The sequence below is a fragment of the Castor canadensis genome, chromosome 12 (assembly GCF_047511655.1).
Source record: "Castor canadensis chromosome 12, mCasCan1.hap1v2, whole genome shotgun sequence".
NCBI lineage: Eukaryota > Metazoa > Chordata > Mammalia > Rodentia > Castoridae > Castor > Castor canadensis.
The window spans coordinates 80447799-80475150 of NC_133397.1; the positions used below are offsets into that span (position 1 = coordinate 80447799).

Consider the following 27352-nt stretch of genomic DNA (forward strand, 5'->3'; position numbering starts at 1 on the left):
AATAATTCTTACTACATGCCAAGGACTATTCTAAGAGGTTTACCATTTTGACTCATTTAACCTGACACTAACCACATTGCTGATCATATGGAGGATGGTGGCCCAGAAGACCCACATGGGCATAGGTTGTGGCTTGGAAGAAGGAGGTAGAAGGGAAAGGGAAGGATGGAAAGGAAACAATGGTGTTAAGAACGTATTGTGTGCTTTCAATTCTTTCACATTTTATTTGCAGTTGAAGAGTTCTCTTGTTGGTTGGAGTTTCTATAAACGTTATCTGATTAAGTTGGTATCTAGTGCAGTTCAAGGCTTTTACGTTTTATTTTATTTTATTTATTTATTTTGGTGGAATTGGGGTTTGAACTCAGGGACTCATGATTGCTAGGCAGACTATCATTTGAGCCACTCTGCCAGTCTTTTTTTTGTGTTGAATATTTTCAAGATAGGGTCTCCTGAACTATTTTCCCGGGGCCTGGATTCAAACCGCGATTCTTCTGATCTCTGCCTCCTGAGTAGGACAAGGATTTTATAAATCTGATCATTTTCCAGCTACTTTAATCGTGGATTTGTCTGTTTCTCATTTCTTTTCTATGTCCTCCTGACTGATAGCTCCGCGCAGTCAGGAAGGCACTAAGGTAGAGACGAATGAACATTTACTTTGGATGGTTGAAAAAAAATGGCATCTCTCTTTAAATTTACTACAGAATGCAGAAGCAAACGGAAACCAATACTACCCTAGCAGGCCTACAGAAGCACAGGACAAATGCAAATAAGGGAGTCTGGACATTCGATCACGCCTCTTTCCTGTATTGGCAAGGCAACTGACACGTAAGTTAGCCAATCAATGAGAGGCTCACCTGCGGGGGCGGGGATTTGACGAGAGCCAATGGGACGCGAGGCGGGTGGTTTTACCGGCCAATGGACTGGACAATAGGGCGGGTTTTCGATGAAGGGCCGGTAGTGGTAAAGATGGCGGCGAGTCTGAGATCCTCTTGGTGGCAGCGGTGGCGGCGATGTTTGTCACTTCAGGATGGGTCCAGGATATTCCTCCTTCTCCTTTTGTTGGGGTCTGGGCAGGGGCCATGGCAAGTCGGGGCGGGTCAGACGTTCGAGTACTTGAAGCGGGAACACTCGCTGTCGAAGCCCTATCAGGGTGAGGCGCCTGGGGCGAGACGGTCATGCAGGGGTCATGCGGGGTCTGAGCTCAGCTGAAGAGGTGGGGGCGGCGAAGGGCTTCGGGGCTCGGGAGAAACTACCGGCGTTGGGTGCGGACCCACGGGGACCACAGCCGTTTTTGAGGTCCCATGGGCAGGGATCCGTCCCCCTTCCCTTTCCTAGCACTGGAAGTTTCCAGTAGGTCTAGGCAGGGCTTTCAGATGTCACCACGGAGAAAGGGAGGAAGGACGAGAGGAGTGACAGGGAACGAGAACTGAGAATACTGAGGAGTGATTGAGGGCCACCAGCCATGAGCCAGTGTCGGGATGGAGCTGTGCTGGAAATAATGCAGGATGAATAAGTGGGGTTGAACTTGGCCAGAGTGAGAAAGGAGATATAATTAAAATTCGGCTGCCGCTTAGAGCAGCTGTTGTTTTCCAGGCTAGGAGCCCTAAAAGTGAAAGAGACTGCCTTGCTTTGCTCTAAGTACAGCTTATCGACCAAAAAATTGACACAGTTAACTATAAAGAGGACAGATTGGTGCAGCTAGCTTCATACAAGTCTTGTTTCCCCACTGAGGTGCGTATAAGGGAACAGGAAACAAAAACCTCAAAGTGCAGAAGAGTATGCTCTGCTGCTAAGGTAGCATTCACTTAGCAGGTGCATTGAGTATCTCCTCTGTGCTGGCCTCTGTTACCTCTCTGGGTCAAACAGAGGCAAGTTTTCACTCATTTGAGCAGATGGAAGTAGCTTTACAGTTGAAGGATTGCTTTCAAACAGAACATGATTAAGCACACAGGCCTGAGGATCAAGCTGTTTTGGTATAACAGGAAATTCTTTCGTGGTGCTGAAGTTCCCTTACATATAAAATGGGGAGAATATTTGTGAGCTCTGGTTACTGTGGCATGCATAAAATGATAGCTCTCTTGTACTTTGGGGACTTCACTTGTTAAGGGCCTTTTGAAAGGAAGCTGTAAGAATGGTGATGATTCAATATTTCCAAGGCCTGGCAGGGTGGTGTGTGCCTGCTCAGATGGCTTGAGGTAAAGGATTGTTTAAGCTCAGAAGTTTGAGACCCACCTAGGCAACATAGTGAGATCCAGTCTCAAAAATGAGAAAAAGATTGACCAGTCATGGTGGTTCATACCTGTAATCCCAGCTACGTGGAGGCAGAGATCAGGAGGATTGTAGTCCAAGGCCAGCCTGTGGAAATTAGCAAGACGCCCTTCCCCTCAGAACTCAAAACAAGCTGGGTGCAGTGTTGGGTAGGGGAGGATGGGGCTGTCTATAATCCAAGCTACAGAGAGACATAGGTAGGAAGATCACTGGACCAGGCTGGCCTGGGCAAAACTGTAGGCCCTATCTGAAAAATAACTAAAGCAAAAAGGAGCTGGAGTCATGGCTCCTGCCTAGGAAGGGTAAAGCCCTGAGTTCAAACTCCAGTTTTGAAAAAAAAAAGATTTGTGAGTGACAGAAGGTAGGACATTGAATAACATGAAAGGTTAAAAAAAATAATAATAATGGCTGCAGCTTTTGGAGGCTCTGTGGTGGCTTTTTGAATAAGTTGGTATTGAGAAGTGTGAACTGATGTATTTCCTCCCCATAGGTGTGGGCACAGGCAGTTCCTCATTGTGGAATCTGATGGGCAATGCCATGGTGATGACCCAGTACATCCGCCTTACTCCAGATATGCAAAGTAAACAGGGTGCCTTGTGGAACCGGGTGGTAAGAATCTTTCTCCTCCCTGTGCTGGTGACCTAGAATGTCCTACAAAGTTCAGCAGAGGCATATTGATTTTACTTTATTTTACTGTCTATTCCCAGTATTCTATCTTCTGTAGATATCAAGGGTCTTTATTTCAGAGATTATGGTGACCTTCATAATAAAGAAATCAGATATTTAAGGAAATGATTTTTGTTGCCCTAATTATAGCAAATAATTCATTTCGAATCTATTTTCAGAAATGTCCTTAATTCCTGATTGACCTAATAGTACTATTTCTTGGGTTTAATAATTTAACTCCTATTCAATTACTTTGCTTTGAAAAATAGAAGACTACTCTTCTAAATTTAGAGCTGGGCATAGCAAAGTGCACCTGTAGTCCCAGCTACTTGGGAAGCTAAGCTAAGAGGACCCCTGGAGTCCAGAAGTTCAAGGCCAGCCTGGGCAATGTAATGAGGTCATGTCTCAAAAAATAAAATAAAATGTATCCCAAACTTCATCCCTAGTAACCCTCCCTTATTTTCTCAGTTTAAAGAGTTTAGTTTAAATTTTTAATTTCATATGAAAATCACCCTGAGCCATTAGTCATTTTATTTGTCCTTCTCTGGACTTTTTCTAGCTACCTTGTCTTCCTTGAGGTATGGTGGCAAGAAGTGAATGCAGTATTCCTGGTGTGGCTGCACTGTGATTTTGTACAAGTGTAAGATGATGCTTTCTTTTTGGTTTTCAGGCTCTTTTTAAATCTTCTTTGACTGTTACTTTTGAGAATGACTTTGGCATCTTTTGATGTTTTCTCTTTAATATCTTTTACATGCTTCTTCTCATTAGTTGTAGATGAGTGAACCTCAGAAAAAAGGTTCATTTTCTACAGTCTAGAATTCTAGAGAAGTAGAGGGATAAGAGAAGTTTCCTGGGAGCTATCTATATAAGCTGTCCCAGTAACCCAGTTGTAGTGCTGAGCTCATTTTTGGACAAGTGCAGAGCATGGTAGGAGATGTAGAGGGCAGTTAAAAGACATTCTAAATCCATCTCTGTCACACTGACCACAAGCCCTCTGCAGGTTATTTAGCCTCTCAGTTCAGTGTCTCCACCTGTCAAATGAGCTTCACCTAGGTTGTTGTGAGACTAAAATGAGACAAGTAGACATGAAAAGACTGCAAAGTTAAAATGCTTATAGAAACATGTGCTGTTCTTACACCTGCTATAAGTTTCATTGATTGGTTCTTATGGGTTATTAAATGATTATGTCCAAGGCTTGATACCTTGCTACTGTCTAGCTAGCTCTCTTTCTACCTAACTCTTTTATAGCAGCAATTCCAGTCTAGGATCTAGTTCTCCTCTTCTTTTTCAGATTCTCCGATCCCTGTATCTCCTGTTCTGTGGCCATCAGAATGAGCTGAGAAATTGTTTCTGAGATAAATTTGCTTGAGCAACAGTTCTCAGATTTGGCTGTCTATTGGAGTTGATGCCTGAATCCCACCCCCAGAGATTCTTATTTAATTGGAATAGGGTATAGTTTGGATCCCTAGTGGATTCCAATGTGCAGCAAAGTTTCAGAACTACTGTTAGACATGTCCTTGGGCAAAACCATATAGTATTGTACTATACAAGGCCAAGAATCAGTGGCAGACACCTCTTGACTCAGCATGAATTTCTCTGGCCCTGCATAGTACCTACCTACTGACTTTGAGATAGTTTTCTGTTGCTAAATTTCACTCTAGTCCTGAAATCTAAATGAAACCACAGAGATATACAAAATGACAAGACAGCAACTGGCTCATAAGAGTAGGGCTGGAGATTTCAGGGCTTCTTACTGAATGCAGAAGTATCTAATCTTCTTTCATTTTGACTTTGTGTTCCCAATAATACTGCTTTTGGAAAATATTCCAGAATTTCAAAATGAAGACTGAAAATCATCAAGAAATACGTTGCTCAAGAGCCAGAACAATCTATTTGGAGAGCCTTTGGCTGAACCCCGAGTGGCTGTCTACTCCTCTTCCCTTCTTTCTAAACAGTGGATTTTAACCAGGCCCCTCCCTAAACCAAATGCCATACCCACTGTGGTTTCTCCTTGAAGCTTTTTCAACTATTTACAGCACTTGTCTCCTTCTTGGTTTTTACAAAGTTTTGATAAACAATTTAGGAGTTTCTTTTGTTTTGTTTTTCTGTGGTACTGGGATTTGAACTCAAGGCCTCATACTTGCTAGGCAGGCGCTCTTAACATTTGAGCCATTCCACCAGCCCTTGATAAACAATTTTAAAAAAGAAAAATTGGAGTCTGATTGATACCCACCTCCTTAATGTTTTCCCATCAGAAGCTGTCCCAGTGGTGGGCATGATATTCACCTCTGGCACTTTTATGCTTCTTAGCTGTGAGCATGAAGGTTTGGGGGACTGTAACTTGCTCTTCTCATGGGAACTCAGGCTTGCCCCTCAACTTGGCAGAGGGCCAGGTCTAGCTAATTAGAGTTGTTTATTGCATCTGCTAATTATTCCTGGAAACCTTTGCATAATGATTTACCTTTTCTTACTCTTTCCTAATGAAGGAGGATTTGACCTTTCTTTAAAAACCAGTTTTTTGGAGTCTTTCTGTCAGAGGAATGATCTTAAGTTGTAAATGAGTATTAATTCGACCATGTATACTCAATAGACTAAGATACTTTGTTGGGTGAATATACAATCATGGTAGCCAAATGCCTCTTCCAGTTTTGGAGTAGTATCCTGTTTCTGTTGGGAGATGTTGAAGATAATCATGTGGTTTATTCACTTTATATATTAAATATCTAAAACAGTTGAATGGCTCAATTTTTTTTTTTTTTAGCATGAGCACTTAACAAGTCTTAGATTTCAGTTTTAACCCATAGTCTTGTTATCTGCATTTATGTTTTCCAAGTCTCTAGATTGCTGCTGTGGGCTTAAGAGGTTTTGCATTTCCTGCTCCTCATTGATTCCAGTGTCTTTCTCATTTTAGCCATGTTTCCTGAGAGACTGGGAGTTGCAGGTGCACTTCAAGATCCATGGACAAGGGAAAAAGAATCTGCATGGGGATGGCTTGGCAATTTGGTACACAAAGGACCGAATGCAGCCAGGTATTGGGGACCCTGGGTTGCTTTTGTGTTGGTGTGGCAACCTACTCTTCCTTGTGCCCTCTTTTTGAGAATGGTCCTTCCGTGCAGTTTTCCCTCTACCTTGATGTCTGTGAATGAATACTGGCCTGTCTAATCTCAAGAATGGGGTCTAAGTACTAATAAGCAGCTGAACTTGACTTATCGTGGGCAATTTCTTGCTTGCTAATTCCTTCCAAGTTTCCCTATGAAACCTGGCCTGTTGACTGGGTGAAAGCATTGGCTCTCCTGAACACTGATGACTGGTGAATTGATTTCCTCTGGGCACATATAGTAACTATCTCAGCACTTGAGTCAAGGGAAGAGTTATCTATTTTCCTTGCTGGGCTGGAGCCATTGCTCCAAGTAGATGGCAGGATCAACCTGATTTGACCTGATCTCTTTTCTACAAGAAGTAGAACTTGGGAATTGAGTTCTCTCTTGGGGCCATAATCTTCACCAAGTGTTTGTGAAACAGAATTCTGTAGGGGCACCTTAGCAACCAGTTTGGAACAGGGAGCTGCTGTAGTGCTAAACAAGGTTGCAGTGGCCTTTTCTCTTTCCCTGCCTTCAACAAAAACAACTACAGATGTTTACTGGATGCTTTTATGTGTATTTTCTCATCTTAAGAGAGGCCTGGGAGTCATTTGAATTTCACCTTTTCCTCCATCATAGTGAGATGTTATTCCTTTATCAACTCTTGGCTTTATTTCATTGTTCATCATCTGTTCTCTCTCTCTAGGGCCTGTGTTTGGAAACATGGACAAATTTGTGGGGCTGGGAGTATTTGTAGACACCTATCCCAATGAGGAGAAGCAGCAAGAGGTAATGGCAAGTGTCAGAGTTTAGGTCAGCTGCACTGACATCACAGTTCTTTTCCTCAGGAGTGGTGTGCAGGAGGGAGCAGAGGGGAGAGACAGTGAGTGGCTCTTCATCTGTTGACCTTCAAGATTTCATGTCCTTGTCAATATTTTTTCTAGAGAGACCTGTTTGTGATTGCACAGTCCTTTGGGAATAGCTGTCATGAATGAGTGCTTTTTTTGTAGTGTTAACAATGTTCTCTCATGCTCATTAGATAGCCACTGAAATTGAGCACACTTGACTGAATGGTGATTTGGCTGCTAGACCAGTACCAGAGCAAGCTGAATTTGTGTGACACAGCTCCCCTAACTTTTAATCCATCAATTGCTGTGCTCTCTTCTGCAACTTGCTCACCCTTTCCACCATCTTTTTCTTCTTCTTCTCAGACCTGAACAGCAGTTCTCATCTACAGGAAAGGGTATAAGTAAAAGGAGATTGATGAAATCCAGCATCTTTTTTTTTGAGATAGGATTTGTCTTTGACAAATTCACGATCCTTCTGCCTCAATCTCCTAAGTGCTGGGAGTATAGATGTGTGCCACCACTCCTGGCTTTTTTTTTTTTTTTTAGACAGGATGTTACTGTATAGCCCAGGTTAGCCTTGAACTCATAGCTCTCATGCCTCAGTCTCCAAGTGCTGAAATTACAGGAATGTGCCCCATACCTGTCTCAAATTCCAGCATCTTGATGGAACCCAGTATCTGGCTGTTGGCAGAGTTTCTTGCTTTTATTAGCCGACCTTATGAGCTATTTGCTGGGACTGGCCTCAAACCATGATCCTCCTGATCTCATCCTCCCAAGTAGTTAGGATTACAGGTGTAAGCCACTGGTGCCTGGCTTCTTTATTACTTTCTTATATAGGCAGCAGGTTTGTACTCTCACTGCCATCAAAATTACTGTGACAAGTTGTCATTGGGTATCCTGTAGCTAACTAATATTTAATAAGGAAGGCAGAACTGGGAATGGAGGCTATTTTTCCCAAAGGTTTATTATGAGTAATTTAAAACTTATGGAATGGTCATCATACATGCAACATCCAGATTCAACAGTTAACATTTTCCACAGTGCTCATCTTAGAGGAGGGGAAAGTGAGACCTGAGTTAGGAGAGTAACCTTTTGTTATGGGACAGTTAAAGTTGCTTTTCCATGTTCCTTCTGGGCTTCTTCATTCTATGTCCTCTTCATTCCATGTACATCAAATCCTTGTGAGGTACCAGCCCCTGAGAATTAGTGAGTAAGACTAATGTAACCCCTGCACTTTGTAGCATAGAGACTGGTGGAAACTCTGGGGTATAAAACCCTGGATTCAATCCCCAGCACTGCAAAAAAGGCAATAATGAAAAAAAGCTCCCCCAAACCCTCAAAAACTAGTAAAAAGCAGTTCCTAATTATTATGTGGCTACTATGTGTCTAGTACTTTGCAAATACTGTCTTAATCCTCATCACAGTTTTTTATAACCAGTATTATTTTTCCTGTTTTACCTATGAGTAAACAGGCTTAGAGAAGTTAAGTGTCTTGTGCAGTGTAGCAGCCATTGTAAGGTGAAGCACAGAGGGAACCATCTGACTCCATCCATCTGTGCTTTCTTCTAAGCTGATTTCCTTCTTGAGAATGGAGACATTAGGTATTTTCATATGGTCTCCTATGCAATTTCAGTTCTTACAGATTATATTCAATCCAAAGAATGTAGAAAGTGTCCTCCTTTCTATATCCCAACAACCTGGAACTAGCTTAGAGGGTAAAATCAAATGTGTTTTGTCAATGGCATGGTTTACTTTGATATCACATATAAAGGTGCCCTGCATTGTCCAATCACTTCTGCTTATATTATTTACTTACAATAATCCTTTGAGATAGATACTATGTCTACTTTATGGGTAAGAAACTGAAGCACATGAAGAAAGTTTGCAAAACTTGCTAGTGTCACACAGATAATGGATCTAACTCCAGAAACCCCAGTTCCTTTATTTTGCTTTATTATTGCAAGCACATAAGAAGAGGCTGATTGGGCTATTCAGCCTTTTGTTGCTGTGGAAAAAAAAAAATACCTGAGAAAAACAACTTAGAAGAAAGATTTGTTTTGACTTACAGTTTCAGAGGTTTCATTCTGGGGTTGGCTAGTTCCATTGCTTTTAGGCCTGAGGCAAGGCAGAAAACATGGTTGAAGGGCACGGCAGAGGAGAGGTGCTTCTTCTCCATGGCAGCCAGGGTATAGAGAAACAGAAGAGAAAAGGAAGAAAGATACACCCTTTCAGGGCATGCCTCCAGTGACTTACTTCCTCCAACTAGGTCTTACCTTCTGGTTTGTACTACCTCCCAATAATATGCCATCAAATTATGAACCCATCAGTGGGTTAATTAATTGATGAGGTTTGAGTTCTCATGATCCAGTTACTTCCCAAAAGTCCATTAGCTGACACATGAACCTTTGGGGAACATTTCATATCCAAACCATAACAGTGACAAATTATTTTTTTTGTGTGGTAATAGGGATGGAACCTAGGATCTTGTGCATGCTAGGCAAACAACAGTAACAAATTCTTTACCTTTGGAAGACTTGCAAATGGCTATCATAGGTGTGCAGAAGATGTAAAGGGCACGGGGCAGGCAGAAGGGTGTGACAAATGACTGAATGCTTTCCTCCTAAGATTTCCTCCTAAAAGACTGAATGCTTTCCTCCTGGAAAAAGACAAGAATGTCCATTCTTTTTCTTTTTTTCTTTTGCATTACTAGGGTTTGAACTCAGGGCATTGTGGTTACTCTGTCACTTTAGCCACACTACCAGCCCTCTTTGTTTTTAGGTTATTTTTCAGATAGGGTCTTGTTTTTTTTGCCTGGGTTAGTTTAAGACCACATTCCTCCTACCTATACCTCCCATGCAGCTGGGATTACAGATATGCATTACCACTTCCAGTTTGTTTGTTTTGATGGGGATCTCACTAACTTTTTGCCTAGGTTGACCTCAAACCTTGATCTTCCCAATTTCTGCCTCCTAAGTAGCTGGAATTACAGGTATAAGCAGCTATATCCAGCCTAGGATGTCAATTCTTGCCACTTACGTTCAAAACTGTATTGGAGTTTCTAGCTAGGACATGTAGACAGATGTCTGCTGGGGTCATGGCTCAAGTGGTAGAGTGCCTGCCTAACAAGTGCAAGCCTGAGTTCAAACCCTACACCACTAAAAAAAGAAAAAGAAAATAAAAGACATCCAGATTGGAAGGAAAAAGTAAAACTATTTCTTTTTGCAGGTGACAGGTCAGAGAAAATTCTGAAGAATCCCCTCCCCTCAAAAACCTATTAGAATTAATAAATAATGAATTCATCAAGAGTTGTAGGGTATAAGATCAATATACAAAAGGCAATTTTATTGTTATACATTTATAATGAATAATCCAAAAATGAAAATAAGAAAACAAAGGAATAAAAAAGAAAACAATTCCATTTAAACTGTTAACAAAAAGAATAAAATATTTGGAAATAAAATTAACAAAAAACTTGGAGAAAAGTTTTACAAAATATCGTCAAAAGACGACACTTTTAAAAACCTACATAAATAGAAAGACATGCCATGGCATGGATTGACAGACTTGAAATTGTTAAAATGGCAATACTTGCTGAGCTCCTGGTGGCTCATGTCACACTACTTGGAAGGTTGAGATTGGGAGGATCAGAGTTTGAGGCCAGCCCAGGCAAATAGTTTGAGAGACTCCATCTCCAAAAAATTACCAGAGCAAAATGGACTGGAGGTGTAACTCAAGTGGTAGAGTGCCTGCTTTGCAAGTGCAAAGCCCTGAGTTCAAACCTAGTCCCACCAAAAAAACACAATAAAAATCTTAGCCGACTTCTTTGCAGAAAGTGATCCTAAGATCTATAATGAAACTTAAGGGGCCCAGGATAGCCAAAAGAAGAATGAAGTTGAAATACTTTCTGTTCCTGATTTCAAAATTTGGCATATGAGGAATTAAAATTAATTAAAATTAATGATCACAATCAAATTCAGAACACTTTTATCACTCCATAAAGAAAACCTATGGGTTTTTTTTCCCAGTATGTCTCATAGACCTCTGTGCTTTCTTTATGACCACAGTGTGCTGCAGAAATAAGTTACTAAGACAGCATGCCACTGGCATGATAGATATATAGATCAGTGGAATAGAGAGTTCAGAAATAAATCCTCAAATGTAGTTGATTGATTTTTGTTTTATTTCGATTTTTTCAAACTGGCCTCATACTTGTGATCTTCCTGCCTTAGACCCCAAGGATGTTTTTCTTTTTCAGAGGAGGTTTTACTTTGTTGCACAGGTTGGCCTCAAACTTGTGATCCTCTAGCCTTAGCTTCCTTAGTAGCTGGGTTTACAGGTGTATGCTACTATGCTTGAGTAGTTGATTTATTTTTTTTTCCCCTTTTGGTTCAAGAGTTTGAACTCAGTGCTTTGCACCCGAGAGGCAGGCCCTCTACCACTTGCCACTTGAACTATGCCTCCAGCCCTGGTTTTTTTGTTTGTTTGTTTGTTTGTTTTTTGTGGTATTGAGGTTTGAGCTCAGGGCTTACACCTTAAGCCACTCCACCAGCCCTCTTTTGTGATGAGTGTTTTCAAGATAGGTTCTCATGAATTATTTGCCTGGGCTGGCTTTGAACCACGATCCTGCTGATCTCTAACTAGGAATATAGGTGTGAGCCATCAGCACCTGGCTTCCAGCCCTGGTTTTTGATAAGTTTCAAGATAATTCAATGGGGAAAAGAATCATCCTTTCAACAAATAGTGCTAGAACAGCTGGTTATCCACATGTGAAAAAAAGTTATTCCTTATCTCACACCATATACAAAATTTTACTCACAATGTATCAAGGACCTAAATGTAAAAATTAAAACTATAAACACTGAGAAGAAAAGATAAGGTTAATTCTTCATGACTTTGTTGTAAAAACAACAAAAGGAAAAAATAAATAAATTGGGCATCATCAAAATTAAAAACTAACGTGCTTCAAAGGATACCATCAAGCAGGTGAAAAGACAGCGTGAGGTACAGCTTAGTGGTGAGTACCTAGCATGCAGAAGGCCCTGTATTCAAGCCAGGAGAGTATGAGAGGCAGAAGTACTCCAAGAAAATGAAAAGACACTCAGAATAGGAGAAAATATGTGCAAATCATATATATTATTAGGGACTTATTTGTAGAGTGTATAAAGAATAATTTCAACTTGATAAAAAAGACATCACAATTAAAAAATGGACAAAAGATCTGAATATGTTTTTCTCCAAAGAAAGAAACAGATGGCCAATGAACATGAAAAGATATTTATCATTAGCCACCAGGGAAAAGCAAATCAAAACTACAGTGAGATACTATTTCACACCCATTAGAATGACTAAAATGAGAAAGATACATGATAAGTGTTGACAAGCATTTGGAGTAATTTGTCACTCTCATACACTGCTGATGGAAATATAAAATGGCAATTTTATAAAAACAAGCATTTCTTCAAATGGTTAAGAATAGAGTTTATATAGTTCAGCAATTCCACTCATATATAGTCAAGAAAAATGAAAATACTTACACAAAAACTTTTATACAAGTGTTCATAGCAACCAAAAAATAGATACCCCTCAAATGTTCATCAGCTCATGAGTGGATAAACAGAGTATGATGTGTTCATGTAATGGAATATCATTCAGCAATAAAAAGGAGTTAGTATTAATATGTGCTCCAGCGTGGATGACTCTTGAAGACATGCTAAGTGAAAGAAGCCAGTCACACTATATAATCCCATGCATATGAAATGTCCAGAATAGTTAGTTCCATAAAAACAAAAATAAATTAGTGCTTGTGTAGGGCTGGTACACTTTGAGATAAGAATAAGGAGAGTCATTCTTAGTATAGGATTTCTTTTTGGGGTGATAAAAATGATCTGAAATTGTGATAATTATAACTGCATACACCAAATCTATTGAATTACATACTTTGGGTGAATTGTGTGGTGTATGAATTATATCTCACTATTGCTGTTATTTTCAAAATATTGCTTAAAACATGACATTCTTTTTTTCTTGGCACAATGAATTAATCAGCTGATGATCATCAATTTCTCATGAGAACTCAATAGCAATCTTGTTTTCTCTTGTTTCTTTTTGAGACTTCCTGTTTAACTCATGTTAGTCTCCAACTGGTGATCCTTTTGCCTCCACCTCCCAAGCACTGGTACCTACTAACCATGTCTCTCAGTAGCAATCTTAAATATCTTTCAGTTGAAATCTGAGTCTAATGGCAGGAGACTTCCTGGAATGAGAGCACAGTAGTGCAGCTTTGGTATGCTTGGCCTTCATTCTCTCTGAGACATTAGGGCCTCACCCAGTAGAAGCAGAATCAGCTGGTTAGAGAGTAGAGTGAACAGGACTCTGACTTGGAAGTCTTGTTTGAGGCACTCATACATTTTTTTGCTTTTCTTTTTTTTTTTTCTTTCTGATGGGACTGGTGTTTGAATTCAGGGCTTCCTACTTGCAAAGCTGGTGCTGTACTGTTTGAGCCATACCTCCAATCCATTTTGCTGTGGTTACTTTTGGAGACGAGGGCTCATGAACTATATGCCTGGGCTGGCCTTGAATTGTGATCCTGTTTTCTCAGGCTCCCAAGTAGCTAGGATTTATAGGTGTGAGCCACCGGTGCCCAACTTCATCATATGTTTTTGTTTGTTAGTTTGGTTAGTTGGGTTTTGTTTTTTTTTTTTGGCAGTACTGGGGTTGAACCCAGGGCCTCACACTTGTTTGGTTTGTGTGTGTGTGTGATTATTTTTCTGCCTTTGAACTGAAAGAAAACACTACTACATCATGTAGTTTTTTTTTTTTTTTACTTGTTTATTCATATGTGCATACAAATGCCATGCAGTTTAAAAACACATTCCAGGCTGGTGATACAGCTCAGTGGTAGAGTGCATGCTTAGCATGTGTAGGGCCATAGGTTTAATTCCTAGTTCCATACACATAAAGAAAGAAATTCCCTCCAGTCTATCTTGATGAGCCCACTGATCCCAAGTTCTCTTGCTATCATCCATCTTAGATGTGATTTTTTTTTTTTTTTTTTTTCAATCTTAGGTGGGGTAGCATTTTCCAGAGGAGACTCTTAGAAGCCAGGCCTATGGAGCACATTCAGGCAAGCTCTCTGCATGTGACTAGACATTGAGGCGAAGCATCACTGGAGAGAACTGGCTTTGTAGTGAAGTATGGAAGTGGTTAATGACTTTCTACTAGTATTGAGTTACAGGAAGGAGAAAACCAGAGTTTTTGCTCCAGGGGATACTTCACTGTTGATCAGTGTTTACTTTTTGGAGTGTTCTGACTCTTTTGAGAATTATCGAAAGATACATATACACATAGGAGTTTATATGTAATTTTAGGAGGTTTATGGACTCTCCAAAGAACAGTAGATAGGATTCCCTGTTCTGTAGTGTTGATAGCTCTTCTCATTAACCAAAAGTATTCACATACTTTTAAAATAATGGTATCAGTGAAATTAAGGCATACATATCAGACTACACTCTGAATTGGCACTTGAGCAGTTGGGGTGGGTGGGTTATGAACTTCAGTGTATGAACCTTAAACTTAAAGTTTCCTGACTTTGTAGTACTCTATTGAAGTCTTTTAAGTTACTCAGTTTGGAATTGTTTTCTATGGGGTCACAACTAAGGTAAATGAGATTAGAATTATTCCATGAGTTTCTTAGATCATGATGAAGATTAAGTATACGAAGATCTTTTGGGCGGTTAATGGGCCTGGAAGTGCTACTTTTCCGTGTTCTCAGATTGAGTATCTATGAGATTTGAGGTCACTACCATAGGGGGCCTTGTCATGCTGTCCAGTAATGTGAGAGTCTCACTGATCTTGTTACACACTCTAAATAGGGTAGCTGTTGTTCAACTAACCTGTCTGTACAGGTATCTGCATAAAGGGCTAGATGAAGAGTACTATAGGACCAGTAGCCTCTTTTTTTTTTTTTTTTTGGATTAGGTTGTGAACTCAGGACCTTGTGCTTTCTAGGCAGGTGCTCTGCCAACTTGAGCCATACCTGAATCTCTTTTTGCTTTAGTTTAATTAATCAGATAGCGTCTCATGATTTTGCTGGGACCAGCTTTGGACTGTGATCCTCCTACCTCTGCCTGCCTCCTTAATAGCTGAAATTACAGGCATGCACCACCACACCCAGCCTTTTTTTTTTTTGCAGTACTGGGGCTTGAGCACAGGGCCTTCACATTGAGCCACTCCACCAGCCTAATTTTTTGTGATAGGGTTTTTCAAGGTAGGGTCTAATGAACTATTTGCCTGGGCTGGCTTTGAACTTCAGTCCTCCTGATCTCTGCCTCCTGAGTAGCTAGGATTACAGGTGTGAGCCACCGGCACCCAGCAGCATATGGTTTTCAAAGTCTGCAAAGTTATTGATGTATCTGGAAGTGGCATTGAGTATTCTAGTGATCCGAGGAAGGATGAAGTGGCAGGGTGGGGAGATGCTTCACATCTAGTAGCATCCAGAAGAAGAGGCATTTGTTCTGTTATTTTTATATAAAGGCTCTTTACAGAAAAATCAGAACAGCGGGCTGGGTGTGTGGCTCAAGTAGTAGAGAATCGGCCTAGCAGGAGCAAGGTCCTGAGTTCAAACCCCAGTACTACCAAAAAAAAAAAAAAAAACAAAACAAAACAGTAGAGCACCTGCCTAGCAAGAAAAACTAGAACAGGCTAAAAAAGACAAAACTATACAGACATCTTTTTAAAAACAAAAGCATTACATCATATTGTACACAGTTTTTTTTTTTAAACTTTTTGTAGTTTTGAAAATTTTCAGACATAGAAAATGGGAGATGCTAGATTCAGGTTAGTCTTTTATTAGCCTTTTTATTTTGATAGAAGTTTCGGACTTGTAGATAAGTTATAAGAATATCACAATTAATTCTCGAGTGGTTTTACTCAGATTCCCAAAAATGTTAATGTTTTGCTATATGTCCTTTGTCTTTTCTTTTTTGGTGATACTGGGGTTTGAACTCAGTGCCTTGCTCTTGCTAGTCAAATGCTCTACCACTTGAGCCACATCCCCAGCCCTTTTGGCTTTAGGTATTTGTTGAATAGGCTCATTCATGCCCTTGCTAGCCTGGACCACAATCTTTCCATTTATGCTTCTTGTGTAGCTGGGATGACAGGAGCTTGCCACTACACTTAGCTTTTTTTGTTTGAGATGAGGGGAGGCTAAAGTTTTACCCAGGCTGGTCTTGAACTCCAGTCCTCCCAATCTCAGCTAAGATTGTAGAAATGAGCCTCTGGGCTTGACTTTTTTTTTTTTTTTTGAGATGGGGTCTTACTTTTCTAGGTTGGTCTTAAATTCTTCAGTGCAAGTGATCCTTCTGCCTCAGTCACCCGAGTAGCTAGATTACAGCTGTACATCACTGTGCCCATCCTCTTTGTCCTTTCTTTTACTTCTCAGTGTGTGTGTGTGTGTGTATGCCAGTGCATGTGTGCCTGTTCTCAACTAGCTAAAAGTAAATTACCTTCATGATGCCTCCTCAATCTTAAATACTATAAGTATATTTTTCCTAAAAACAAGTTCTCTTACACAGTTGTAGCATAGTGATCAAAGTCTGGAATAGCAATAATAGCAATTCTGTTAGCTAGTCTTCAGGATTTATTAAGATTTCACCAGTTGTCCCATTATGTCATGCCCTTCATAGCAAAAGAAAGCCCCACATCTTATGTTGTATTCAGTTGTTATGTCTCTCCTGTTCTTTAATCTGGAACCATTTTGTAATATTTCTTTGTGTCTTAAAGGGTACATGCTGTTTAGAAACCTGACCTTTTTTTTTTAAATAGTACATGTGAAACATTTTTTTTTATATTAACAGCATAGTGATGTAATCAGGGCTCTAGAGCCAGACTACCTAGTTTCAAATTCTGATTTCACTACCTACTACCTGAGTTCTCTTGAACAGCCTTTCTTATCTGTAAAGTAGGGATAGTGCTACTGCCTCATGAGGTTGTGAGAATTAAGTGAATGCATATGTGTTCATTACTGAGTACAGTACCTGGCACAGAGGAAGCCCTCAGTAATGCTAGCTATAGTTCATGATCCCTCCGAGACATTTGGAGACATCTTGGCTATAGCTGTTGTGGTGCCGTTCTCTCTTCCTCTCCTCTCCACCCTTCTTTTCTTTACATCTAGGTTCCAGAGAATAAACCAAGTTTAGCAGACTATACTATGGGTTGGGTTGGGAAATACACCCTGAAAGAGCAACTCCCATATGTTAGTTCATGAGCTCAGATTATTGGCAGTTTTCACTAACCTAAGAAACAACAGTGAAGTTATTTTTTATAAGAGCTAAATGTATTCAAGTGCTGTTTTATGAAATTACAGAGTTCTTTCACTTTTGGTGTTAAAATGTGCTTTTGTAAAAGCATGTTTATTGTAGATGATTGTTATGTCATTGTATTTTGATTTATTTGTTTGTTTATTTATTTGGCAGTACTGGGGCTTGAACTCAGGGCTTCACACTTGCTAGGCAGGCACTCTACCATTTGAGCCACTCTGGCAGCCCTTTTTTGTGTTGGGTATTTTCGAGATTAGGTCTCTCAAACTATTTGCCCCAGCTGGCTTCAAACTGCGATACTCCTCATCTCTGCCTCCTGAGTATCTAGAATTATAGGCTTGAGCCACAGATGCACAGCTATATTTTAATATATTTAATATGCAATAACTTTTAAAAAGAAACAACCTATTAATTCCCCAAAAGTTTTCAGAAATTTTGCTGGTTCATGAAAGCCAAGAGTCTGAGAATTACTGTCCTAATGATAAATGCTTTTTTATCTAGGAATTCATTTATTTAGCCATTAATTGGACATTTATTGACTACCTCTTGAAGGTCAGCGACATACTAAATGTTCTATACATGTCATTTCAGGGTTGTTAACCCTGTGAGCTTTGTGCACAATTGCCCTTTTGCTAGTGAGGAAGTAGAATCTCAAAGAGGTGATGTAGTCCACCCAGGGTTATACAGCTGTGAGCAGCATGATGCACTTAGAGCCCATCTCTTCCTGATTACAGAATCCTTTGTGCTCCTTTTCTGTTTAGGGGTTCACAATCTGTGTGCTTGGGACCTGTGAAATTTTAGCATAGAATCCATAAATCCATAAGCTCTAGGTATCTTTTCAATCAAGGACGCTGAAGGTAAGATTAGGTTGTTGAGGGTTTTCTTAAAAAAAAATTATGGGGGCTGAGGATGTAGCTCAGTTGCAAAATAAAAATTGTTAAGTGACCTTGTAGTATAAAATGTTGAAAATGTTTCTCCATGCTACAAACAATAATCTTTTGGACCATAGGTGGGAGTTTCTTATTTCTGGTGACTTATTTTTTTCCAATACTGGGGTTTGAACTTGGGTGCTCTGCCACTTTAGCCACATCACCAGCCCATGACTCTTAATTAGAAATGAAACTATCACCTTGCTTGAATAAGTGTGATTCTTCAACCTTTGGTTCCACCTGTAGGCTACTTTCCAGGGGGAAAAATGTGCTGCTGTGTGAAATTAGCAACCACCCAAGAAACACGTGAAGAATACCTGAATAAGAATAGAAAATAAGCTGGCATTTAGCAACTTACTACTAATGTGAGGTTAAAAGTTGAACACCAAGTCATGAGTTGCTGAAGCAGACAAATTGCAGCTGTGGAGCCATGGGACTCTATGTCTAGTACAGTGTTTCTGAACTGGCTACATATCATAATCTTCTGTGGAGCTTTTATAAAATACATTCCTGTACCCCACTGAGCTCTAGCTGTGAGATGCTTTGAGGCACCTACATGTATTTGCAGTTGAAAAGCGCCCCCTGGATCCTGAGGCCCATCTTACCCTTGGCTGTTGCTGGATAATTGGAAGCCACACCAGCCTTTGTCCTAAGCACTTTATAAAGTTACAGCTTATACTTCTAATCAGGGGTATTGGAGGTGACAAATGAAGCAAGCCTTGAGGTCATCAGAGTTCCCATGGCATGTTTTTTTTCTGGTGCTGGTGATTGAAACCAGGGCCTTGTATATCCTACACAAGCACTGAACCACTGAGTTGCATCCCCAGGGCATTTTTAATCCCTTTTTTTCCTTAATTGTTCCCTGAAATTATGAATTTTCTCTCAGAAGCCCATCTCTATAAACTGATGCCATGCTTTCAATTCCCTTGTTCTAAATGATAGTTGCAGAAAAGTAATGGCAATTTAATCAGCCACAGATGGACTGTATGCCTTTCTGTATTCTGTACACATTCTGCTAATGGCATAGAACAACAACAGATGGGGAGCTTCTCTGGGAGCTACCCCAATTCCTTACTGTGGCCCATGAAACCAATGTACCATGGCTCCTACCTCACTTTCCCACCAGCTTCTTCCTCCCTAGCTCAGTTTCAGATACACCTGTCTTCAGGTTTCTTGAGTATGCCAACCTTGCTTCTATGTACTACTTTTCATGGTGGACTCCCTCTACTTACTTGGGTCTAAGCTTAAATGTTGACTCTGCAGAAAGAGTTTCCTTTATCAATCTGTGTCATATTGCCTATGTTATTTTCATCATAGCATTTATCACTATCTGAAAGATTTTACTTACCTGCTTATTGTTTTTCTCTTCCACTGTAATGTCAGCTCCATGAGAGCAGATACCTGTCTGACTTGTTGCCCTTTGGTCCCCCAGCATTTGGAACAATGCCTGACTTTGCAATAGGTGCTCACTAAGGGTTAAAAGAGTAAATGCTTTGGGCTACAGCCCTCCCATGGGCAGGGCTGAGCTGAGCTTGTGCAGATTTTGCTTGATGCCGGTAGCTTAGAACTGTGGAGGTTTTCTGGAGCAAAGCTAAATGCCCTTGAGCCTGATGATTTTTCTAAATCTTTTATACTACAACACTCCCACGGAGCTTCTGCTTTCCCCAAGAGTTGTAGGTTAGAATGACAACAGTTATTTGGAAATATATGTCCAAAAAGCTCAATTAGAGGGTAAATAATCCCTTTGGATTAGAGTTAATTTCATAGTCTTTCAAACAGTGGGATTTTTTGTCTGCTGGGTAAGAGCTGTATCCCAAGACATTGGGCAGTAAAAGACATCTCAAATTTAGAGGAATTTAGCCCTGTTTGTCTCTCCTGTCTCTCCCTTTGCTATAGAAATACAGTAGTCTGAGTACAGACAGACTTGTTTGTGGCTGTTGACTCCCGGAGACATAATTGGATCCTTTCTGGCCAGTGTAATACTGTGTGCTTTACAAAGCTCCTAAAAGCTTCAGGACCCTCCTGAGGGGAGAGAGGTCTTTCCAGTGGACTCCTTTGAGAATCTGATGACAGTAATAGACCTTCTCAAAAAGATGTACAAGCAACCATGCATACAGTTTTGTATATAATTTCGAGGGGTTAAAGGACTTACTGAATGCCCTTGGTGGACCCTAAAATTCTGTTTGGGGATTTAAAATGGTTGTTTATCCATCACAGCTGGGTCATACCTCTTCCATGGCTATTTCTTTCTGACTTGGTCTCCTGTCTTCTGTGCCCTCTCATTTTTATAATAATCTGCTGGACCCTCTCAGGCCCAGAAGAGGAGATATTCTCCAGGAGTCCAGGTACTTGATTCTTGTCCCACCATGTCCATTCTCATGTGTCCATCGAACATTTGTTGCTGCGTAAAGTCCATGTGGCTGTTGTCTCAGGAGTCCCAGTCTCTGGTTTTGACTGCATCTCCACCTTGCATGTTGACTGTTAGGACAATGGGGAGCTCGCCTGAGGAGTGGCATGCCTTGTGTTACCCTCCCCTTTCATCACCCTGCCTCTCTACACTGCCTTGGCACTAGGCTCCCTCTGGAAAGGTTAGTTCATCAGTTCTAAGGAAAAATTTGCTCCTACCACTCTGTTGGAGCAAGATGGTCTGGTGAGTAGGTAATAGGGAAACCGAGGATTTCCTCCCTGTTGGAGAATTTTACTCTCTTATTATTATCATTTTTGGGAGAAATTATGTGTGTTGGGCTGGCAAGTCTTGACTAAGAACAGTCATTGTGGCTGGGTAAACCCATTCAGTGGTCCATTTGCGGAGGGCTTCTTAGTCCTAATCGTTAACATGTGCTGGTAGGATTTTAGAGTTTGAAAGGCTCTATCTTGAATGGAAAGATTCCTCTGCCCAAACAGGTAGTTTTACACTTCACCTGCGGCAAAGGGATAGAGTTCAGGTGGAGACCTGGAAAGAAGGATAATAAATGATTTTCCCCCCAAGAAACAGTTGGGGAGATAAGTATATAGCCATAAAAAGGAACCCCCTAGTATTGGAAAGTTTGTAAGTGCCAAATGGTGATCACTGGGAGGAGTCGAGTCAAACTCTAGAATCTCACAAGGCCATTTCAGGCCCACCTCAGATCTAGAGCAAGGAGAATAAAGGCAGATATGGAGTTCAGTGGCTTCCTGGGGCATATCCCTTGACCGGCCATCTGTTTGTGGATGCTTAGGGGTTACTAATGATGAGAATGGTCATCTGTTCTGCTGGAGGGGCTTAGCTTATAATATGCAAGATTTCTGTCACTATTTGTACAGACATTCCTAACAGCTCTTCCTCACTGTTTCTGCATTTTCCTCCCTGTGTTCCAGCGGGTATTCCCCTACATCTCGGCCATGGTGAACAATGGCTCCCTCAGCTATGATCATGAACGGGATGGGCGGCCCACAGAGCTGGGGGGCTGCACAGCCATTGTCCGCAATCTCCATTATGACACCTTCCTTGTGATTCGCTATGTGAAGAGGCATCTGACGGTGAGTCCCTGACCAGGACCAGTTGGCAATGTGAGCTGTCTCACTACTGCTTCTGTAGCCTGTCCCTGACTTATCTGTTCTTTTTATTTTAGATAATGATGGATATTGATGGTAAGCATGAGTGGAGGGACTGCATTGAGGTGCCTGGGGTCCGTCTGCCGCGGGGCTACTACTTTGGCACCTCCTCCATCACTGGGGATCTCTCAGGTACTGCTGAGTGCAGTCTGTTTGCTACAACTGAGGCGTCTTCTCAATACCTAGGCCTTAGTGAGGTCCTTCAGAAGGGAGAGCCAGATGAGCAGAGCTCTGAGAAGCAAATGTCCTAAGAATGCTGCTTACTCATGTCCGGATCCTGTAAATGCTTCAGGCCTAGGCTCTCCTAGTACAGTTGCAGCCTGGACTTAACCAAAGCAGTGTTTGCCTCTTAATCCAGGCAGCTCTTCCAGTCTGTGTTTTGAGTTCCTTGCTTTCCTATTTCTGCTGCACCTTTCTGCTTCTCTCCACCTACTAATGTGCTCAGCTCCCTTTCTCTTAACAAAGCTGCTCCGTTCTCCTCCATTCCTCTTGTTACTAACCCCCAATCCGCCCTTTTTGCTCAGACTTTTGAATGTATCATGTATACAATTGGGTTTATTTCCTAGCCATCCACCTCGCACACTGTACTGGGACCTATATTTCTACCTTGCCATTAATATTACTCGTGTAAAAGTAACTTCTATTTTCTTGCTGTGGATAGTGTTCTGTTCTTGGCCTCACTCCTTGCCTGTCTTCACCTCATTTAATCAATCACTCTGACACTCTTCTCATCAACAGTACCTGACTCCTCCGCTTTTCTGTCTCCTCTGATTTCTCTTCCTTCTTGTGCCCAATTCATAGCTTCCTTTATATATGGTTGTTTTCTCCCTTAACGCTTTTGGGAAGAGATAAGGAATCAAACTTTTGGTTCTTTTGATTATATAATTTATTATGGATAAAGCTTAGTTTTGAAATAGAACTTTCTTATGGCAAAATGGAAAGGCAGGGACCAATCTGGAACAAGCAGCAGCCACAGAGATCCAGTCATCATTGTTAACATCTTTCAGATCTTCCTATTTTAAGAGATGCTTTAAATCTGGATTTAAAAAAAAATTATTATTTTGTGGTACTGGGGCTCTAACTCAGGGCTTTGCTCTTGCTAGGCAGGTGCTCCCCCACTTGAGCCACTCCCCCAGTCCTTTTTTGTATTAGGTATTTTCAAGATAGGGTCTCTCCAACTGTTTGCCCAGGCTGGCTTTGAGCTGTGATACCCCTGGTCTCTGCCTCCTAAGCAACTAGAATTACCCGCACCCAGCCCTGAATTTTTAAAATGAAATCTTGTGGGACCTTTTTTTATTTAAACCCCTAGCATCTAATTTTTTTAAGCAACTTTATAGAGAAATACGTAGTTGAAGAATTTAATAAATATTTGTATCTCTGGTAGAATGTTCCCATCCCTTACCAGAAGTTCTGTTTAGCTCTTTGCAGTATTTCTGCCCTGCCCTGGCCCCAGGCAACTGTTGGTCTGCCTTCTGTCACTTACAGAAACTTGTTTTGGAAGGTAGGGTCTGAATGCTGTGCAGGCCAAAATCTGTGGGACAGATCTAGCCTCAGCATAGAGTGAGGAGACAAAGGCTTGAGATCTTTGCCTCATAATCTTGTTAGACTACACATTTTCCTTAGAGTTTACAGGTTTCTAGGTTAATCTCTGTATATAATTTTCTTTCTTTTTTTTTTTTTTTTTTTTTGATTGGGGAGTCTGGAAAGGGAAGACAAGTCTTGTTATATAGGCCAGGTTGGCCTCAAACTCACAATTTTACCTCAGCCCCACCATGGTTGGCTCTAATTTTCAATGGGAAATGTTCTAAACTGTCAGAAATGGCAGGGGAGATTTTTTTTTTTTTTTGTGATTCTGGGGTTTGAACTCAGGACCTACACCTTGAGCCACTCCACCAGCCTTGTTTTGTAAAGGGTTTTTTTTTCAAGATAGGGTCTCGCAAACTATTTACACGTGTGCTGGCTTTGAACCACAATCCTTCTGGTCTACTGGCACTGGGCTTTTTTTTTTTATAAAGACAGTTTGGTTGTTTTTCTGTTTTGTTTTGTTTTGGTTTTTGGTGGTACCGGGGTTTGAATTCAGGGCCTCACACTTGCTAGGCAGGCTCTCTATCACTTGAGCCACTCCACCAGCCCCGAGAATAATTTTTTGTTTATCCTAAGGAGAGTCCTTTGCTGTAGATTTTTAGTGATAATATCTAGCTTACTAAGTCTATGTTTTCTACTCACAGAATACCCTAGAAGCAAGTTATATCTTTTTTCTAAGGTTTTTCTTGCTTGTTGGTATCTTCTCTTTTTTTTTTTTTTTTTTTTTTGTGAGACAGAGTCCTCATATGTAGCCCACAGTGATCTTGAACTTATGATCCTCCTGCCTCAGCCTTCTGAGTGCTGGGATTATAGGAATGTACACTTTATATCCTTTCACTTTTTATGGAATTACTTGTTGAAAACTGATGAGAAAGTTAGAACATTACCCAGTAGTCACAGATTTTGATGCCCCTGCATTGTGAGAAGTATTGCCGTGGCTTTTTATCTTGTCCCATGGTTTAAACTTAACTCTGACAGCTAAATTATTTTTCCAATTAAAGATGAATCCAGGTTTTTCCTCTATGGGGATTTATTCTAGCAGTACAAGCAGCAATCAATGGTATCCTTATAATAGAAATGACCAGAAATCCTCGCAGCAATGAGCACCCCTTACACTTAGATTTATGGTCTCTTAATACCAATTCCCACTAAAAGGAACAAAGCTTGCCCAAGAAATGACTGATCTGAGGCAGGAAATACACAAACCTGGAACTTCCCAAGAAAGCAAGCAAGGTATCAATAACTTACACGTTCATGTAAAAGAACTCAGGAGCTAACTTGAACAGGCTCCCACTGATGAAGATGGACTTAGTTGAGCATCAGTAAAATAACCTCTGTGCTCTGAAACATAGAAAATATGTTTAAGCTGGGCACTGGTGGCTCATGCCTGTATCCTAGCTACTCAGGCAGAGATCAGGAGGATTGCGGTTTGAAGTCAGCCCAGGCAAATAGTTCTCAAGACCCTATCTCAAAAAAAACCAACACGGGACTGGTAGAGTGGCTCAAGTGGTAGAGTGCCTGCCTAGTAAGCGTGAAGCCCTGAGTTCAAACCCCAGTACCTCAAAAAAAAAAAAAGAAAATATGTTTAATATATGAGTTTATAATGATTCTTTTCAAACAGAAGTGGGGTGTGGTAGTTGCACACATGTAATCCAAGTACTCAGAAGGCTGAGACAGGAAGATTGAGAGTTTAAAGCCTAGGTTACGTAGGGAGACTGTCATAAATAAATAAATAAGAGAAACCCAGCCTCTCTTCTTTTTTTAATCCTTTATTTGGTAATAGAGTCAAGGTAACAATTCCAAGGAACTAAAAGAAATAGGAGAGTCCAGAAGGGCAGTATCTCCCGTACCATTAACAGTGCCCTGCCCATGACCTATTAAACAGATATGAAGAGACCCTTTCTTGTCTTGTGCATGCATGCCTGTAAGAGAAACAGAGATAGAGCACTTCACCAGGAGGAAGGAAGCTGCAGTGCTATTGCATGTCCTCACTGCTAGGGTTTTTTTTAATATATATAAGATATGGGATTTAATTCTCATATTATCTCTAGTTTTTTTAATTAGATAAGCAATGCATCTTTGTCAGTAAAAACTTAAATACAGAAGAAAATAGAATGTGTCCCATTCTCATTCTCCATAACTATTTTTAGATGAGAAAATGAGGAGGTTTCAGTTTTTTTCTCTAGGATCAGAAGCTTGAACCAAGATACTAACTCCAAAAATCTTTTTGAGGTAACTGGAGTAAACCTACTTGCTTTCTCCTCTAGATAATCACGATGTCATTTCCCTGAAGTTGTTTGAACTAACAGTGGAAAGGACGCCAGAAGAGGAGAAGCTGCATCGAGATGTATTCTTGCCCTCAGTGGACAATATGAAGCTGCCTGAGAGTGAGTGCAGGGTCCTGGGAAGTGGCCCCAGGATCAGGGAGGAGTTTGCAATGACAGTGAAGTTGGGGGTGACTTTGTTCACAGCTTTCAGGGTGGTCTCCTATCTCTGTTCCTCTGAAGTGTGTGGAACACTTGCACCACCTTCCTCTTGGCCTGCTGTTATAGATGAGCAGCAGGTGGGCTGCTTCATTTTTAAATTGAGCCATCTGGAAAGGAGGTATCTATAAGCTCTGACTCCCCAGAAGTGGGTGTCAGAAACTGGGGACAAGACAGACTGTTGATCCTTCCTTCCTCCATGTTTCTGATTTACTTCTCTCTTGTTTCCTCAGTGACAGCCCCACTGCCACCCTTGAGTGGCCTGGCACTCTTCCTCATTGTCTTTTTCTCTCTGGTGTTTTCTGTATTTGCCATCGTCATTGGTATCATACTCTACAACAAATGGCAGGAACAGAGTCGAAAGCGCTTCTACTGATCCCTGCTGCTGCCACCCTTCTGTGACTGTCTCCAGTGAAGTGTGGGAAGAGCAGATGCTGGCCTGAGGACATAGCCTGGCAAGTCTGCTCCAGATTCCAGCAGCTGGCCAGGAACTGTTCCATCATTGGATCTTTGAATACAGGGATTCTGCATTCCCATGGTTATCCACACAGATATCATAACTGGTCCAAGAAGCCACACACCCAGGGCAATGCTGCTGTGATGTGCCTTTCCCTGCAGTCCTTCCACTTGGGAATGAAGAGGCATGGAGAGAATATACATATTATGATGCCAAATTCACAGAACAGAATTGAGTAGCCTAGGCATGGACTGTACTCAGCAGGCCTTTCTACTATATTTTTAAATCCACAAAAAGCTAGAACCTTCTGCTTTTTACCCAAGTCTCTATCTTCCTGAAGAGCTCTCCCTTGGAAATCTAGATGGAAGTTTTTCCCTGCCTTACCTTCTTTTCTGTCTGCATTTATTGTCCTCTTCATGTGCAATTTGAGACACATTTGTATGTCTCTGTCTTGGGGCCTGGGGCTGCAGAGCAAAGTTAGGTTTCTCTGACCCTCATTAGGTGGCCCTAGGGCTTTCTACTTAGCTCATTGCTTGAGCCTCTCTTGTCTAGTAGGGGTTTTGGGTCTGTTGATGTGTCTGCAGCCTTCCTAATCAGATCCGTCAGACCCTCCATCAAGTTTGGCTAAAAGTCAATGTGCAAGTCAAGAGAGGCTAGGAAGACTAATGGATACCATGAGATTATGAAACTAACCAAGTCCAGATTTGACACAGAAAACATTTGTCTGTTGGTCTGACCACTTGAAGATGTGTCTGAATTCTCTGGAGCCTGCTTAGTTGCATGTTTTGTGTTTATCATGATTCTTGGAATCTTGCTTTGAATGTTGGAAGTACAAGGAAGCTTTCTTATTACCTGAACTTGAATACTGCGCCCCCCACCCAAGAAGAAATTTTACTCCCTTTTCTTGAGAAGAAATAGTTGCTCTTTCATGTTGCAAGTCTGGAAGTGAAAGACCCTCATCCTCTGTGTCTGGAAGAGTTTGTGGTAATTGAGCAGCACAGCCTGAGTACTATCTTCTGTGTGTCAACCCTTATTTCACTGCCTTATCTGACAAGGGTCTCAGGCTGCTCACTGTCTGTCCTCTCATTAAATTGGTTATAGGCCAGTGTGTCCCCTGGAGATCCTGA

At 41.1% G+C, this 27352-nt stretch overlaps 1 protein-coding gene across 9 annotated transcripts; it reads left to right on the forward strand.

The window, feature by feature from the left end:
* The first annotated feature begins 941 nt into the window (after positions 1–941).
* Positions 942–27344, forward strand: Lman2l (lectin, mannose binding 2 like). 9 transcript variants are annotated; one of them, XM_074050209.1, is made up of 9 exons: positions 942–1031; positions 2759–2877; positions 5846–5963; positions 6721–6803; positions 20420–20452; positions 21465–21626; positions 21719–21833; positions 25553–25672; positions 26002–27344. In XM_074050209.1, the coding sequence occupies exons 1-9, from the start codon at positions 1028–1030 to the stop codon at positions 26142–26144; spliced, it is 897 nt and encodes a 298-aa protein (XP_073906310.1). In that variant the 5' UTR covers positions 942–1027; the 3' UTR covers positions 26145–27344. The 9 variants fall into 9 exon arrangements, with proteins under 9 accessions (XP_073906310.1, XP_073906307.1, XP_073906309.1 ...); XM_074050206.1 differs by having other exon boundaries at positions 948–1150; XM_074050208.1 differs by having other exon boundaries at positions 948–1150; positions 21719–21737.
* Positions 27345–27352: the final 8 nt, after the last annotated feature.